The following is an 18,181-nucleotide window of genomic DNA, read 5'->3' as shown; positions in this document are numbered from 1 at the left end:
TTAGCAAACTAAAATAACACTTATGATGGGAAATCTTCCCTAAAGAGATCTGACAGGTAGGGAGAATTAGAAATAGTTCTGATGAAGTACCAGATGCTTCTCCCGAGTTGTCTCAAAAGATGGAAAAAAAATCAGCCCTTAAAATAAATTGAATTCTTGCAGTTATCTTGCTCTTGGTAATGGGGTACTACTAGTACCTGTGTATAAAAAGGATATTGAACACTGTAAGTTTGGATGATTTATGATCTTATATTCATTATATATTAAGCCAAACAAACACGGTTTTCCAGGTTTCCTGTCATTGGTGTAACATTTATTCTGTCAATATCTCATAAGACAATATTTGTCTGTTTTTACTAACTTTAATGTTTTGCCTTTTAGCTATTCAGATATTCTGATTGAAAGGGAGGTGTTAATGCAGAAATACATTCATCTTGTCCAAATTGTAGAAACTGAAAAGATTGCAGCCAATCAGCTTCGGCATCAGCTTGAAGATCAAGACACAGAAATTGAAAGACTTAAATCTGAGGTATGTAGCCAGAGCCATCAAGCAGTCATTAAACTGGAATAATTTACTCTGTGTGTTGCAATATATTTCAATTTTTCTATAATATTTGTGAAAATAACAGAAGCCATTAAAGTTAATACATAGCAGTCCCCTCATGAACTCTCAGCTAAATGTTTTTCTTGGAAGTATTGGGGACTGTTAAACTCCGGGGATTGCTCCTTTGTCAGAGACATTGCTTTGCAATACAGATGCTGTTGATTGCATTATTTCCTTCCTGTCTTCATACAAGGTATTTGATTCTCAACACGTTGGCTTTGGTTGTGACAGTATCATGGACTATTATTCCACACTGCTCTGTTCCACTGAATCTTAAAAATTCTGTTGCAGTCCTGAGCTGATAAGGTCAGAAAGGCACACTTAGTTTTGGGAGGAGAACCATCTCTCTTCTGGTCCTTCCTCCATCTGGATCAAGAGCTTTGCTGGCTTTCGGAGAACTGTGTTCACATCCCTGTGATCAAATATATGCTTGTCATTCTGTGCAGCTTTACCAGGCTTGACAAATGGGAAAATACTTTTCTGTTAGTTCTGTGATTAGGAGTTTCATTCACTTGAACAAGCATTTAATGAATTATTGTTTTTGTCAGATTATAGCTCTCAATAAAACAAAAGAAAGAATGAGACCTTATCAAGGCAACCAGGAAGATGAGGATCCAGATATTAAAAAAATCAAAAAGGTAAATGTGCAGTCTTCTGTGCTGGAGAGGAGAAGAGTGGGATGGGAGGATTGTACGGGGGTATTTTAGTCGGTCTAGTTTTGTCTTCAATTATTGTTTCATTAAGTACACTCAAATATCAAAATTCCTTTTCCCCTGCCCCTACTTAAAACCTCTTAAATTACATGAGCCTCAAGTGTTTCGGTGGCATATTTATCCCATGGTGTATTAGTTAATTAAGTGTTAATTTTTACTTGCAAGGTATATGTTCAGTTTCTTAAAGAAGCTTGGACATTGCATTCAACTGCTTGTAAAGACTGAAATTAGTTGTGGGCTATGTCCTGTGGGAATCAAGTGTATAGTGATTTTATGCTCCTTCCTTATAAAAATGCTTAGAAAGATGTAAGGAATGACTTACGTTCTGTCACTGCAGCTGGAATACAAATATTGAAAATGCAGAGAGCATTCTTGGTTTAGGTTGTCAGCTGGTCTGATTGATGGTGATTGTTCTAGGATACAATGTCCAGTGTTTTTAATAACAGGGTCCGAATTGTCCCGATCTGTCTGGATGTACATGTGCAGCTTTAGGTAATATTGCTTAGGGCTGGATATAATCAGCCTCCAGAACTGAATCCATTCCTGACTCCCACAGATCCTAATGCATGAGCACAAATGGAACTCATGCTTGAAGATGTGGTCCTGTATGTGTCACCCTTAATATCACCGTGTTCAGTCTCTTAAATTGCATAATATCCTTTGTGGTAGTGGACCTAGTTTCTGACTTTTTTTGGGTCACACAGTTTGAGTCGGGGTCAACACTGAGCTGGTACCCTTGTGTGAATTTTCCTTGTCATGCAGATTAAGTATTGTAATAGAAGCTGGAAATGTCTCTTTTAGTAGAAGGATAGCTCTGATTCTGTCTATAATTCACTGCATTCTGTATCTTCATTGTTTTGACAGTTTTGCCCTTTTTTAAAAGTTATTTATTCAGAGTAAACTGCTACCAGTGAGATTTTTCATTTCTCTTTCAAAATTAATGATCTTTACATTGAGATCAGGGCAAAGACATACTGAAATTTTCTGTGACCAGATGTAGACCTTTCCTGTAATCTTTAATCCACTTGTAACTTCAGTGGATATTACAGTTAATTATCTTTTCCATGACATAGAGATACTTTTGTCAAGAATGCCAAAAATCTGCCTTTTCTGGATAGTAGTATTGCTGGCCTAGGTGTCTGATACTAAGCAGTATATTGATATTTAGCTTTAAATACACATGGTAAGTGGTGTCTATTCAAAACAGAAAGCAAACTGAATTTAACAGCTGTTTCACAATTATGTCAATAATGGTACCGAGTCTGTTTGAAATATCTTACCTGGATGCCTTGCACAATACTTCTGAGGGTATAAGAGAAATGAGTAAGATGGTGTAAAAGGAGTTAAAAAACCTGCACCTGCACAGTGTGTAGCGCAGCTGTGCTGATAGGAAGCATATATACAAAGGTATAACATTTGAGCTTGCAGTAAAAGGCACCTTAATATGTATGTGTATCTTTTCAATCTGTTTTCTGACAACAAATATGACCAAGTGATTGTGAGGATTTTAGAAAAACAAAAATTTTAAAAAATGCATAACAGTTATGGATCAATAAGGGCAAGAGATTTTTTTTCTTTTTTTTCTTTTTTGTCAGAGGCATTTCATTTAGAGAGTTTTTTCTGCAATGAAAAGCTTATCATGAGTTCTGTAATGTTTTTTCTCATTCTTCTTTTCTGCTTGGTCCACTTTTAGGTCCAGAGCTTTATGCGGGGCTGGTTATGTAGAAGAAAATGGAAGACTATTGTCCAGGATTATATTTGTTCTCCCCATGCGGAAAGTATGAGAAAAAGGAATCAGATAGTTTTTAACATGGTGGAGGCTGAATCTGAATATGTGCATCAGCTTTACGTTCTTGTGAACTGTTTTCTGCGGCCCTTAAGGATGGCTGCAAGTTCAAAGAAGCCACCTATCAGTCACGATGATGTTAGTAGCATTTTCCTCAACAGGTATGGGGGGTTTTGTTTGCTTTTTGGGGGTTTTGTTGACCGCTTCTTCCCATTCTGCTTCAGTTTACAGTAGTGAGTCTGGCACTTATTTTTTTGCTCTGATGTAAGTAATGTCACTGTTTCCAGGGGTAAAAGGCAAGGTGCTGTCAGTGATGCCATTTGAAACCAGATAGACCTCTTTGCCTCCTTACATTCTATTTCTTCCTCTGCTAGAGGAAGGAAGGGGCAAATCGTGCCTCTTGGGGCAGTTCTCACAATTTTCTGTCACCTTTCCTGTTTCCTTTTCTCTTAAGAGAGCAAAATTGGACTTAGTGTCCTCATATGATCCAGATAAGACCCTGAGGATGAGTACATCAAATCTTCTATTTTCTGTTGTCCTGCCTAAGGAGCCTCCTTCCCTCTCGCTTGTCTTTTCATATCCTACAAAAAATAATTGTTCTTTGCATTGTGTCCCAGTACTATCATAATGTATATGTACAAATAAGCCAGCAGGCGTCTAAAATTTGATACAGCATTGAGATTGCATCCAAGTGTGCCCCAGACTTCTAAGAAATAGGACATGTTCCTTTAGTTATGATAGAGGTTTCCCTTTCGTAGCTCATTCATGATCATTATACTCTTGGTTTCTCTTACAACTTGGATGTCCCCTACTTTTGTTGACCTCATGAGCTTAAGTACCGTGTTAAAGTTCATGTTATAGAAAAGTTGTAAGCTTCAAACCTTAAACAGCAGCAAGAATGTAGATGACTACCACTGGCTTGAGGTTTTCTGCATTTTACTGGTCCTCTTATACTACTGAATGCATTGTCAAGACATATTATTGGAAAAACTAATCATTAAACTGGAGCATGTTATTTAATAGGTGCTTTTGTTTAAAAGAATTAAACAGAACATGCTTTCTACACCAAATACTGTATATTTTGTGGTGATACTACATTAAAAATTTTAAACAATGCAATAAAATGAAGCATTTATTTCCATAATAATGACTATGTTCTGTTTTTCTTAGCAAAGTACAAAATATGCTAATAATGAGAAAGAGATGTTTCTCTGTGAATTGTTAATCAGAAAATAAAACCTGAATTGTCCTTTTGTTTGTTTAAATACTTGTTTTTCAGTGAAACAATCATGTTTCTTCATGAGATATTTCACCAAGGCTTGAAAGCAAGAATAGCTAATTGGCCTACCTTAATCCTAGGTAAGTTACCATATTTTTCTCTAAGGGTACAATTTTCATATTTATTTCTGAAATTACAGTGAGGTCGGGTTTTTTTCAAAACAAGACTTTAAAAAAGTCCTTTTTGAATGGAACACATTTCAAGAACTAACACCATGAGATCTGATGGAGTGGGAGTCCCACATGGACAGTAATGACTGTTTCGCAATCCGTAGATGACAGTGCCTCTGAATGCATCAATTAGACACAAGCCTCTGAATTTTTGGTTGTGTTGTCTGATTATTAACTAATCCGATCAACCGTGTTTTAGCAGGTGAAAGAACTGAGTTTAATGTTTCTGAAATCTCAGTATATTGGAAACAGAGCTGGTTATAGTAATTCCCTTCCATAGAAAATAGTACTTTCATTAAAAATATGTTTTGAGAGGTGGGTACCTGGAAAAAAAATACATTTCTTGACTTTTTCTAGCTGACTTATTTGACATTCTGCTGCCAATGCTGAACATATATCAAGAATTTGTTCGGAATCATCAATATAGTCTACAAGTACTGGCAAACTGTAAGCAAAACAGAGATTTTGACAAACTCTTGAAGCAATATGAAGCCAACCCAGCATGTGAGGGGCGAATGCTGGAAACTTTCCTTACTTACCCCATGTTTCAGGTAGTCTCTATGTATTTCTGGTGACTATTTCTTTTTAGTGCTTGGTTGATTCATTTTGTGTTACTGATATTAGGATTGATTGCATCTTGCTTAACTAAAAATACTCTCATGCAAATTAAATTAGTTTTTATTTATTTCATTATTGTACTGAAACTGTGCCTGTAGACGTATTTTCTCCAGCTATACTGATTTGTGTCTATTCAGAATTGTATGTATGTTGAAGGGGAGCATGAGATGAGGACTGGCTCCAAAAGAAAAAAAGCTGAGAAACAATTATTCAGCTTCTGCCTGCAGCAGGATTATGAAGCGGTCCAGAGAGGGATAATATGCCTGATATAGCAAGTTAGAGCAGCCACAAGCATTTTACTAGGAACATGTTTTGAAGCTTGCCTCCCACTTTGCTCTCCAATGACTTGGTCTTTAGAAAATGAAAAATATACTGCAAAACTTTGGAAATTTTATTATCCTTCTGATATTCTGTCTTGATTTGCCTGGATTAATTGCTTGCAGCTATTTTAAGAGGTCTATGAAACACTGATGTGATGATTTTGTGACTTTTATATTTAACCTAATGTTTTACTCATTAAGAGAACAGTGAACCCCCTCAGCTTGCTCAGTTACTGGCAAACCAAGTAGAGTCAAAAAAAAAAAAAAAGGGGGCATAAGTGACACTTGTGTTAGTGCTAGTTATCGGTATTAGCTTAAAGGGCCATTAGCACCTGTGATAATACATTTTTTTAGCTTTGAGCTTTTGTATTGTAAAGTTTTGGGATTTTTTTCGTTGAGCTGAAACAAGATCATGGGATCTTAGAAGGGAGAGAGAGGGTCCTGTTCATATGTGATGGAGGATGTAATTGCTGATGACTTTTCACTTCAGCATAATAAGAAGTTGTGTCTCCTTCTCCTAAATAACTTCTCTTCTGTAAAGACAAGTTATGTTGCAGTATCACTTGATTCTGGTTAAGAGCCCTGAAACTGCTCTAAGTAAAAATAAATGGATCAGGGTCTTTGTGCTACCCTGTGGTCTTTAGTAGTCAAATGCTGTGCATTCTTCACCATCTGTTAGTGCAATGCCAGGTCAGCTGGCATTTTCAGTCACAAGAAATTTAGATGCACGTGTGCTATTAAAATTAAGGGAAGGTATGTATGGATCTTCCTGGGAATTTGAAAGTTTTCTCTATTGTCACCTGGATAGCAGCATGAAACGATGAAATTTAATGTCATATCAGTGTCTGCCTCTGATATGATCTTTTCCTTAAAATGTAATAGATGGATCTTGTGCTTCCCCAAACTGAAAACATACATATGCATATGCAGTCTCTATCACCCAAAAGTTCAGAATTTTTGGCAGTAGTTATATTTAGAATGTATGTCTAATTGTTTAGCTGTGGATTTTCATTTAAAAAAGACTATGTTTGCAAAACTTTTCAGACCAAGGTAATGGCTAATATTTAACAATAATCTGTATTGGAATTATTCCCTTAAGGAATAATACTGATTTTATACCTAATTTGTTTTAAGATTCCTAGATATATTATAACACTTCATGAACTCCTGGCTCACACACCACATGAACATGTTGAGCGAAAGAGCCTTGAATTTGCTAAATCTAAACTAGAAGAACTTTCAAGGTAAGATTTTTCTACCTTCTGTTTGATAAACTTGACTCAAAGGTTTTGAAATAAAAAATCTATTTTGTTTATTTTGATTTGGTTTTGTTCTTTTTTTTTTTTTTTTTTAAATCTATTTTAAATAATAGGATCAAACCAAAAACAAGACAAAGATAATGAAAAAAACCCCCAAAATACTCCAGCGTAGTATTTTGGCTCTTCTGGGTTTTTTTGCTAACATGGATCTACAAGTGTCTCCTTGTATTTTGGGTAGGGGAGAGCAGGAGTTGCTATAGGAACCACCTACCCCTGGGTTATGAGCAAAGCAATTTTCTTTACATAGAGACATACGTATTTTTTTCACAGTTTAAAGAAAAAGGGCATTTCCCATACTCAGTGACAATGGGAATCAATCAAGCTCTTCAAAAGCACTGAGTTGTCAATCTGTGTTATGGTTTACGTGCATTAATGTAATAACTGATTTTCCCATATACTTCAAATAATGACAGATAAACAGGAGCTAAAGGTATATTTTGAGAGCTGGTGCTCCCTGTAGCCTGGTAGAAATCTGCAAAATGAAGCTCTTCCCTGAACTCAGAGACCATTGTCAGGTATTCCTCTCTGATAGCCCAGTGAGAAATCTGATTGTTGTCTCTGGGAAGCAGAGTTTTCTGCTGTGAACAAAGAATGCTGCATGAACTCCAGGACATAAATATTGAGTATCTGGAGGATTCACCAAAGATGTACTTGGAGAATATTTGGTTGTAAAAGAGGGATTGCTTTACAGCTTTTGTTAATTGCATGCTCTTGACTGCTCAGTTTTCTTTTTCTGTTGCAACGAAGTTGCTACCTTGTGCAAACTATGCATTAATTTGGAGCTTATTGTTTTTTCTCTTTAGCCTGCCGTATCTTCAACAGAGGCAGCTTTCTGAGTCAGGTCATGTTGTGCCACCTCTTCAAGCTTTAACTTCTTAAAGAGCTGGGCAGACAATATCTTTCACAGAAGTGTCTGTGTTTGACTCCTGCAGCATTCAGCAACTTCTGCCCTGATCTGAGGCCCTTTGAGGCGGAAAGAAGTAATGTCTACTTTCCACTCAGACAAAGCAGAGATTTTCTCTGCCCAGGGTTATGTGCACAAGCAGATCAATCAGCTTTGACTTGGCTTCATCTCATAGAGTTCATTGGTTGATATCAATCATAGACTGATTTATCTTCCTCTGCTTATAAGGCAGGCAGTACAGACCATAAATAAAAACCTTTGTGACTCATTTCCATCACTTTAATGTAGTTCTGAGAGAGGGGGAGCTTTCAGATAGTGCAGTCTGGTCCCAGTTTAGGAAAATATTATACATCACAACACCATATAAACTTCTGAGTTAGGGTCAGCCTTGAAAAAGTTGGTATTTCTCTGTGTAAGGGGAGGATGCCTATGAAAAAATGGAGGAAAGTAAGAGGTGAGCCATCGAGGCTGTGGTTGTTAGAACAAGGGGGAAGTGAATGGTACACCCAGATATAAACTGAAGCAGAACAGCATGGTAACCTGAAGTCAAGGGCAGGGACTCTATGATGCATCATAACTAATACAAAATGCTAGGAAACATTTCCAAGTTTGTGGATCAAGAAGTACAATTCTATCAGCTGCGAAGGGTTTTTAGCTTGATGGCATCTATTAGTTGTGTTTAGGAATAGTCTATAAACAAGTTAGGCAAAATTGGTTCCACTGCTGCAAAAAATTAAATGATTGCAAGAATGATTTGAAAGGGAGGGGGAAAGGCAAGAAACTTGCTGTAGAGTGGTCATGTACTGCATGGATGTATCTGGTCTCTAGCTGGTGGCAAAGGACATCAGTTACCTTCTGTGTCTATATTGTGTAAGTGCAAGTGAAAATAGGCACAGCAGGTGCAGGATTCATTTCAGGGAATTTAAAGTGCGTTTTTTGTTGTGTCTGACAGGGTGATGCATGACGAAGTGAGTGACACAGAAAACATCCGCAAGAATCTAGCCATAGAAAGAATGATAGTAGAAGGCTGTGACATATTACTAGATACCAGCCAAACTTTTATACGCCAAGGTAAGACATCTTCTTTAAAGCTATCTATTTAATAATGAAAAAATTGCAAGAAAACCAGAAGGGTTCATGTTGCCATCACTGGCAGGTCACTGCACTGGGCACAGCTAATATCCTAAGACTGCTCATGGTTCGTGAAGGGTAAGTCACAAAGTGCCCTGATGACAACCAGTTTTGGGGCTGTAGATGAACCCCGCTTCTGTGCTGTTTTCTTCAGGAATGGTGAAAAACAGCAGCACATTAATGATAAAACACCCATGGGATAGAAATGTACATACTTCTTTTCTCTCTGTTCTTGGTGGGTTTGGAAGCACTTTCTGTTGAAGCTTAGGCATAGCAGAGGTGGAATTTGTTGTTAAGTTCCACAACATTATGATAAGTAATTTTTTTTCATTTAAAATAAGTACCACCTTTTACTGGTGACTGTAAACTGGTTGTAGGACTTAGCTGGTGGCGACAACCTCTGTGGTAAACCAACAAATGTGAAAACTTGAAGCTTAGCTCTCTCCCATTTACGTTAGAATTTACTTCTGGATCTTTGCAATAAGTTAGTGGTTTGTATACAGTAACTACATATCTCTAGCGTAGGGTTTTTACTAGGTACAAGCTTCTTTGTGTCTTAAAAGTTTTAAATGTATTTAGGGAAGGTTAGGAATGTACTTTAGGTGCATCCCTTCATGAGGCCTTTCATAGATACCCTCAGCAGACCATTTGGTATTTAGTAAAGCCATATACACAGCATTGTATACATTTATACATGTAATTAACATGCTTTTTACACATTTTGAAATCCATTCTGTGGTGTTTCTGTAGTCATGTGGTCAAACTGTGAAACTTCCTGTAATAACTTCTAAGATTTTTTGTACAACAGTCACTATTAAATTCCTTGATTCTCATTAAATATGTGCATTTGTTATAACTGAGGTATTTCAAGAGTTATGAGAAAAACAGAAAGCTGCTCTGTTGCATCCGCAGCCAAAAATTATAGGCCTGTGATTCTCCTAGATTGACTTGTACTATGCAATGTAATTAAATTTTATAATTTGTTTTAAGTATTATGACAATATTTTGTATTTATATATATGTTGGGTTTTCTCCCCTTAAGATTGGCTGGTATTATTTTGTCTCTGTACCCAGTGTTTCATAACTAAAAACCTATTATTTTTTCTGTGGGAATCAGTCTGAAAATGGTTACTGTTTGAGTGTTAGACACAGGTCAAAACCATAGTTTAGGTAAATTAAATTCAGATTTATTTCTGGGCATACAGTCAAAGGACAGTGGTCAAGACTGTATGTTACAGAATGCTGTATCACAGCTTATTTTTTTGGAACTTCTTATGCATGTGATTTTGTGTAAGTGCAGAAATCTGAATAGACCTAATGAAGTAATACCATTTTCCTTTCACATCTGACAGTAGGGTCACTTTGACAGTGATGTCCACCTCCTCTAGCTTCAGTTAGGCTCCTTTTCTTTGTAGACAGGTATAGGAAACCTCTTTTCGACTTAAAGGAGAGATGTGCGTTTACCTTTGTTCACGCTTTGTCTTTCAGTGTTAATTACAACTTTGCCATATGTTATATGCTTTACTTTTCTAAGAAGACATTGATTCTGTTCAGCTGTACACGTTGAGAGCATAGGAGCTGTCTCTGGCAGAGCTTTGCAATGTAGGTTGTGGTTCCCCTTCAGGTTTCTCGGGATGTCCTTTTCTCTGTCTCGTACTTTGGTATGGACTTTATTGTCAGGCACACTATAAGTCATGGCAAACAGTTAAGGAACATTTTCTAAAGGAAACATAGGGAGTCTCAATCTGGAATCTGACATTGGCTGACACCCAGACAATTGTCAATCTGGAGACCCTTTAGATGCTTCCAAACACTCTGTCTGATGTTCCTGCCATCAGCTGCTATGAATTTACCTCTACTGATAAATATATCACAATAGAAAAATCATGGAATAGCTGAGGTTGGAAGGGACTTCTGAGAATTATCCAGTCCAATCTCACTTGCTCAAAGCATCATCAGCAGGTTGCTCTGTACCATGTCCAGTCGGCTTTTTGCTGCTTCCAGGGGTGGAGCCTCCACAGCCTCTGAGTGAGCAACCTTTTCCAGTGTTTGGTCATTCTTATGGTAAAATTAAAAGGCCTCCAGAATGGAGAAAGCCAGACTGAACTTGTAAATCAGCCTGTTACATGTAGGCTAAAAAAATATATATATTTAAATACAACCTTTTTTTTTTTTTTTCTTGTCTTGAACAAAGACTAATAGAGGGACTATCATGGCAGTATTAAAATACTGAAAGTACTTAGGTCTGTAGCTGGATAAAAATTTCTGAGATTACATTGAATGTCCAAACTATACTATTAACAAATGTTCTAAAATTAGCCTCACTTGCTCATTGCAAGTGTACATTCGCCAGTCGTGACCATTTTTTTCCTTAAGAGGAGATCTGTAGAAGAATACATGGTGGGCGAATGCCCAGTTTTGTTAATCACAAAAGCTTGATAGGAATGCATGAGGTCCTTGCCTGATGTCAGCCATGCAGCACGTATAGGAGATGTGTTTTTCTCTGTAAATATTGAGCATCAAAGAGAGATAGTGCAGTCTCCCTTTTCTGCATTTAAAAAATATAGTTTCTTTTGATTTACCTTATTAGACAATAACATTTCAGCTCTGTACACAAATACCATTTAACCTTCAGCCCATTTTAGCAGAATAGAATATGGTGTTCCTGAAAGTATTGGAATGACAATTAAAATAAAAAAAGCTGTTTATAAGCCTATACCATTAGGATATCATAATTACAGACACTATTATTCTAAGAAGCAAAGCAGAAATGAAGTGTACAGGTTGAATATTGTTACCCTAAATATGTAGAGGAAATTTCAGGAGAAAAATGACACTGAGAATTTTGTGATGGGAATTTGCTTGGAAATTGTTTTGTACACAGTCCTTGGCCTGGCAATGGGAGTTGGGAGGCAATTGGTGTAACATGGAAAGGTCACCATTCCAACAGATGGGAATGGTCTCCTTGACATTTTTTGCAGTCGAGGCAGGTAGGCTGTTTTGTCCAGGAGAAGGGTACAACAACCAATAAGTATTTACGGTTTTGGTCAGAACTTAAACAAATCTAAAAATATTCCAGACCTTTGCAAATTTCTATAGTAGAACTTTACCCCATTGTTTTTTTGCAGTGACACGAATGTACACATTTAGTTTAAATGTGAATTGGCTGTCGAAGAACACTATACTTTGTAAATTTAGTGGTATATATTTTACTATGCCAGACAGTGTAAGTTTCAAACATATTAATAATAACTTAAGGCTAATTAAATGTATAGAGGGAACTAAGTGTAGAAAAATATTGTGTAGATCAACAGTAGCCTTCTCAGTTACCTTAATTTCTCTGTTTGTTGAGGATTGTATATGTAATGTTTTTGGCAATCTAGAGTAAGAATTACTAATCTAGTGTTTAATGCATAATTCTTTCAGCTTTACGTTGTGTCAAGATGCTGTCGCTAGTTTGAGCTTTGGTATAGCTATGCTAGTCCAATATCTTGTGGCCTCTGAAGAAGGCAGGCCGATATCCAACCCCTCGTGCTTGGTCTGCTGCTGTTACTTCCTTTGCATTGTCACTGGTCCTTTCTTGACCTTGCAGTCAGGCGTATCAGTAAACTAAGTCAGATACTTCTTTGCAGCATTAGTTTCCTGCTGGATTAGGTCTGTTAGCTAGCTAAGGCTGAAATAAGATGAGAGCAAGTGCAAGGGTGAGAGTAAGGGTAGATGTGTGGGAATGAGATTAGGAGGTCTCTTGGCTGCCCTGTCTGGTAGCAGCAAGTTGTATCATAAAATCTTTCCCTTTTATACATAGAGGAATTGCACTTCGCCACCAAACTCCGGAGCCAAATTCATAAATGATACACATGGTGATATCAATCTGGAAAAGCTGGTCAGAGACTGCTTTTAAGCTGTGAAACAGCTGAGAAGCAAAGCTATCCCCAGCCTGGAGTTCTGCAGAGCACAAATTCAGACTTATGTAACCAGGTTCAATTTAGTTCAGAAGTGTTTTACTGGTAACAGATTTTAGATGAGCTGTGGAGGACTGAAAATTATGCAGCATCAGGATAAGATGAAGAAATGTGCTTCATTTCTACCTCTCTTAACACACAGGCACACACATACACAAACCCTTTTCCTTCAGAAACTGTTCTTTTCATCCTCTGTCTCTTTTGCTTTGAAGTAAAATATCTTTTGCAAGTCTAGCAGCTGTGAAAAATGCAATTTGCTGTTTAGCTTAATCTTCTGATCAATGGGCTATTAGTGTGTTTAAATTGCATATGAATTTGCCCAAGATCTAATCCTACCATGTACTAGTCTAGACTGTACTTGCTTGAGTCTATTTGTTGTAAAAAACAAAGTGAACTTGTGCAAAAAATACGTTTGTCTTGTCCTTAAAACAGATGCTGATGTATATTGATATTTACTAGAAAGAAAAGTTACATTAATTAATACCATAATATTCAACATTAACACTTTAAACACTGACTACTAAATATTACTATAGTACAGTAAATTTTGCATCTTTATTATCAGGTTCCCTTATTCAGGTCCCTTCAGTTGAGAGAGGAAAACTTAGTAAAGTTCGTCTGGGATCATTATCTTTGAAGAAAGAAGGAGAAAGGCAGTGCTTCTTATTTACAAAACATTTTTTAATTTGTACAAGAAGTTCAGGAGGAAAACTGCACCTTCTAAAGGTATAGACTTTACATTATGACTCAATTACAAAATGAAGACACAGCTTCAGTGAAATGTCAAATTTTTATTTTTTATGGCTTTAGCCTTAGATTTGCATGTGGTGTTCTAAACAGAAGTGAGGTGATGCACAATAATGAACTGCTTTGGCTTCTCATTGCAAATAATAGAATTCAGCCAAAGTTCTTGCTAACTACAGTTTGTTTTTTTTTTTTCTAGAACCATGTAATTCAAATAAGCTGGGGCTTAGAAACAAGTCATTGACGTGTCTATTTGTATAAACTGGCACTGAGTGTAAGTCAGTTTTCAGTGCATAAATCAGCCAATACAACCCCATGGAATTGCCATAGAATATTTTCCAGAGCACTTATAAAATTAATTTTAAAACTCAATTCTGTTTTCCTGAACAGCACATTCTCTTAAGCTGAAAGGTCTGCTAAGAACGCTCTAGTTATATTTGTTGAGAATCAGGCTTTCATACTGTTGGCTTGTGAATAAAGAAATGTTGGTAGTTTACAGACAGGATTATGTTTAATAGAATTTTAATTTGACAAAGACAATTCTGAGAGGTTGTTAAGACTGTTTGTATGCTTTCTTACTTTTCACCCCTTAAATAGTTCAAGTATTTTGCAAAGTAAATAGGGTATAACTGAACTTTTAAAATCTTGTATGCATTTGATTTAAATTCAGGAGAAGATGAAATTCGAGTTATCTTTTTTGAAACTTGTGAAGAAATCTGTACGTAAGATAAATTATAGTGTGGTAAAAATGAAAGAAATTTTGCATATTTGTATATATTATTGGTTTGTTGGACTAAGAAAAATGTTATATTTCAGTTCTTGAGGAAAAATGTGCATCATGAAATTGATGAATCTTCCTAAGAGCTCTGAGTAATGTAAAATCTTAGAGCAAGGTATATAAAAGTTTAAAAATAACTGTAATGACAAATGGGAACAAAAGTAACAATCTGTGAAAAATGTGCTTTGTTTTCATAGACAGGAGGTGTTCTGTCTTTAATAGAGTGCACACTGATCGAGGAGACAGATGCGAGTGACGATGATTGTAAGTTACATTGAGCTGTTTGTAGTAATTACAGTTTCTAGTTTCTTAAAATTGGTACTCTTTGTTTATTTTTCATAAGAGAAAATTGATATGTTCTTCCCTTTCACGAAACCAGAGTAACACAGCATTAAATAGATTCAGTCAAATAGATGTTTTAAAAATGGGCATGCTGGCTTGGATAAGGGTTTGTTTTGTTATGTTTGTGTTTGCTGTTGACATCCCACATAGGATTTTCAAACAGACTGGCTGAAGGAATGTGACAAATGTATTTGCTGACTTTTGTATACAACTTCACCCCGAGGATCTGAGAAAGAAAAAATTATGCCTTAAAACAAGAAGCAGATAATTGGGTTTCTTAAATACATGGGGGTTGAGTGAGCTGGCAGAATTAGTGGAAAGTTTTTGTCTTGGACTCCCTACAAATCTTAACTGCAAGCTTGTTCAAATGAAATAACAAAACACATTCCCAAGCTGATTTTATTGTTACTCATTTTGGCTTCTGTCCTGCAGTTTTAGGCAAATTTTGCACTTGAATTGTGAAAGCAGTTTCACTAATTTCTGTGAGAATTCTAGTATGCTGGGAGTATATTGGTGCAGAAGTGTTAGAAGGAATTTAGCCTTATTTGTTATCTTTAAAAGTAATGTATAGCAAATCTGACTATTGTATTTTTGCAACTCTTTTTGTATTTGGTATATGTGAAAGACAAAATGAGTTTTGGATCCCCAGTTGGATTTGCCCTTTGTCAGAAAGGTGTTTTAAACTAACTTCTGTTTTCCATGAAAACATTATTTTCTTTGTCTTGTAATCAAGTCTCACATTTTTCCTTTTTCCCTGCCTCTGTCTGTAAAGCAAAAGGTTCTGGACAAGTGTTTGGACACCTTGATTTCAAGCTCGTGGTTGAACCTACGGATGCTCCTCCTTTTACTGTTGTCCTTTTAGCCCCATCGCGACAGGAGAAGGCTGCATGGACAAGTGATATAAGTCAGGTAGCTGAATGTTTTCTTTACCTTGTTTGTGTTGAGATCTTAGTTTATTCTGTATTTCTGAAAACTAATCCAAGAGACGAATGTTGATTTCTTGAGGGCTGATTTTCTGTGATACATAGGAAAAAACCTTAGTGTTACCTACTTTCCTCAAATTCTGACTTTGCTTTTGAGTCATCAGTGAAATGTGTCACAGACAATTGTGTCACAAATTGGTACCACTGTTTACAAATAGCAATCGAGTCCGTTGACTTAGTGCTTCTGCTCCATCCAGAGAGCAAGAAAGAAGAAAATAACGCAAGAAGCATGCCACCTGTCTTTTGCTGGAAAAAGAAAATTTGGAGTGAAAATTTGGATAATGCACGAGAACTTCTAAACAATTGAGACCACTGTTCTCTTAAGAACCAAGTTGTGTTTCTGACTGAGCCCATTGCCAGCAGAAACATTGCCGTAAAAAATTGCCTGCCTAGAAACAGTTTTTTCTTTTTAACCCTGGCTAGAACCCTCAAGACGACCATAGGAACTATGCTAACAAAAAGGAGAGATCTGAAATCTTTTCAGTAGATATGTGGTCTCCTATGTTTGCAAGTAAACAAAGTATACATTTCACACACAGCATTAGTCTTGGTGTCCAGAATTCTACACCTTATTAAATTATATATGTGTAAGACATGTAAATCATACTTGACTCTGTTCCTAGTGAGGCTTCTTGTATTTATATTATTTCCATGCAAACCATACACTTCTTATGAAAAGTGCATGGGTTTTTCAATGCTGAAGAAGCCTCCCCTCTTCTAGTTTGAGCTTGTTGTCCTGTGGCCCTAGATCCCCATTATGCTCGTTCCTTACTGGAATGACAATGCCTGTCAAGGAGGTGATAAATGCTGGCCTGTGCAGACTAAGGATAACAGTGCTGAATTACCTCAGGCAGTTTTATGATTGGTGCTAAGGGCTTCTGTGCAACATTTAAAATTCACATGCGGGAAATAACGTATTTTTATTAGATGTGTTTTTCTCTGTGTTTTTAGGTAACAGTTTGATGGAATCATAATGTGAATTGTTGCAACTGCACTTTTCAAATAACGTTAAATACCTGAATTTAAAACCCCATATAGCTACATAGCATATAGCTACGTAGACACATTTTAAACCTGAAGAGGTCTCTGGTTATCTTGTTTGACCAATCTAACATTGATCATTATTTTGTTACAAGATATACCAAAGCCAGCAGACTGTTTTTATTCTTAAAGTCAATGTAAATGTGTGCGATAATTTTGCAACCTCCTTTTTACTGACATAAAGAAACTATGTTTTAGATATATATGTATGTATGATACTTGACGAATAAAATGAGAAAGCATTATAAAGACAGCAGTCCTGCAGTGTTACATAGTGGGTACTGCCTGATCCACCGTCAGACTCTCTGCTGACTTCCAAGAGCAAGGGTTGTGGTGCTATGTTATCTTAACTACATGAAAGTACAAACCAGAAGATAGTGATGTACAAATAGCTTGAGCTACCCTTATGCACCACGAGCACTGAGCTGGTTTGAGGCTTATGCACCCCTAGTTTGTAAACTTCTATGGGCCACAGGACAGCTTGTAATTTCTAAAGCAGTATGTGCTGTAATGATGCCCCAGAAGTGTCTTCCCATGTTCTGTTACCTCACCCAAAACATTTATATGAGAGTTTGCAAGGAACTCCTTGGACAGCATCTTCACAGCTATGTTTCACAATAACAGCACCACTTCAATTTGTTTTTACAAGTGCATTTCTAGAAACCATTTATATTTCTCTCCGGTCTTTTTGAACAGTGTGAATGTTAGGGTATTAGTGTATCTGTGTGTAAAGTATTCTAGCTTTCTTGTAGCATTGATTTTTCAAGCTTAACACTCATTCAGGAAATGCTAGAGGTATTTAATTTTGTTCAGTTTCAAAGGAACTTCAAAGGAAATTTCACTTCCAACTCAAAATGCTTAATCATGTGGAAAAAAGGATACTGGATGCTGAGCTGGATATCCTGAGTGTGCTCACAAAGATACATGGACTTGCAGATGTCCAAATCAAAGCAGAAGACTAGAGAAGCATGTGCACTATAATTCTTGCATCACTGCTTTTCATTTATGAAGATACCTTGTACCAGTCAGTCCATACCCTGTAAAAGCTATGCTTTAAGCCTATAGCAATATGAAAAGTGTAGAAGTAAGTCTCCTTACCTTGTGTTTTGATCTTAGCAGTTTTCAATGTTTATTTTCACAGTGCATTGATAATATAAGATGCAATGGTTTAATGACCATAGTGTTTGAAGAAAACTCTAAAGTCACGGTGCCACACATGATCAAGTAAGTGCAGCTTTTTTTTTCCCCCCAGAGATCAAAATAGCTTGTTGGGTTTTTTTAATAGCAATTTTAACAAAAGAAATGTACATTTGGAAAATACAACCTTCTAATTTATTTTTTTCCCCAATTTTGTTGAATGGAATTAATTCTACATACCAAAAAATGTATCTTTTCAAATCTCTTCCTTGAAGTGATATGGATGACTCAAAATGGTAAACTCTCAATTTACAGTATTGGGCTGTATAGAATCATAGAATCATAGAATC

General features: G+C 36.5%; 1 protein-coding gene across 1 annotated transcript; it reads left to right on the top strand.

Annotated features, from left to right (window-relative positions):
* Positions 1 to 381: 381 nt before the first annotated feature.
* Positions 382 to 17,922, top strand: RASGRF2 (Ras protein-specific guanine nucleotide-releasing factor 2; the record flags this gene model as incomplete). The annotated part of the gene is made up of 11 exons (XM_010079344.1): positions 382 to 529; positions 1,153 to 1,242; positions 3,011 to 3,264; positions 4,383 to 4,462; positions 4,910 to 5,103; positions 6,625 to 6,734; positions 8,666 to 8,784; positions 13,372 to 13,532; positions 14,526 to 14,592; positions 15,443 to 15,579; positions 17,836 to 17,922. Coding segments are annotated over 11 exons (1,447 nt in total), but the record flags the coding sequence as incomplete, so codon positions are not given.
* Positions 17,923 to 18,181: the final 259 nt, after the last annotated feature.

The sequence above is a fragment of the Pterocles gutturalis genome, unplaced genomic scaffold (genome assembly GCF_000699245.1).
Source record: "Pterocles gutturalis isolate BGI_N339 unplaced genomic scaffold, ASM69924v1 Scaffold54033, whole genome shotgun sequence".
NCBI lineage: Eukaryota > Metazoa > Chordata > Aves > Pterocliformes > Pteroclidae > Pterocles > Pterocles gutturalis.
The sequence above is the reverse complement of the archived record's forward strand: the minus strand, read 5'-3'. Positions and strand labels throughout refer to the sequence as shown.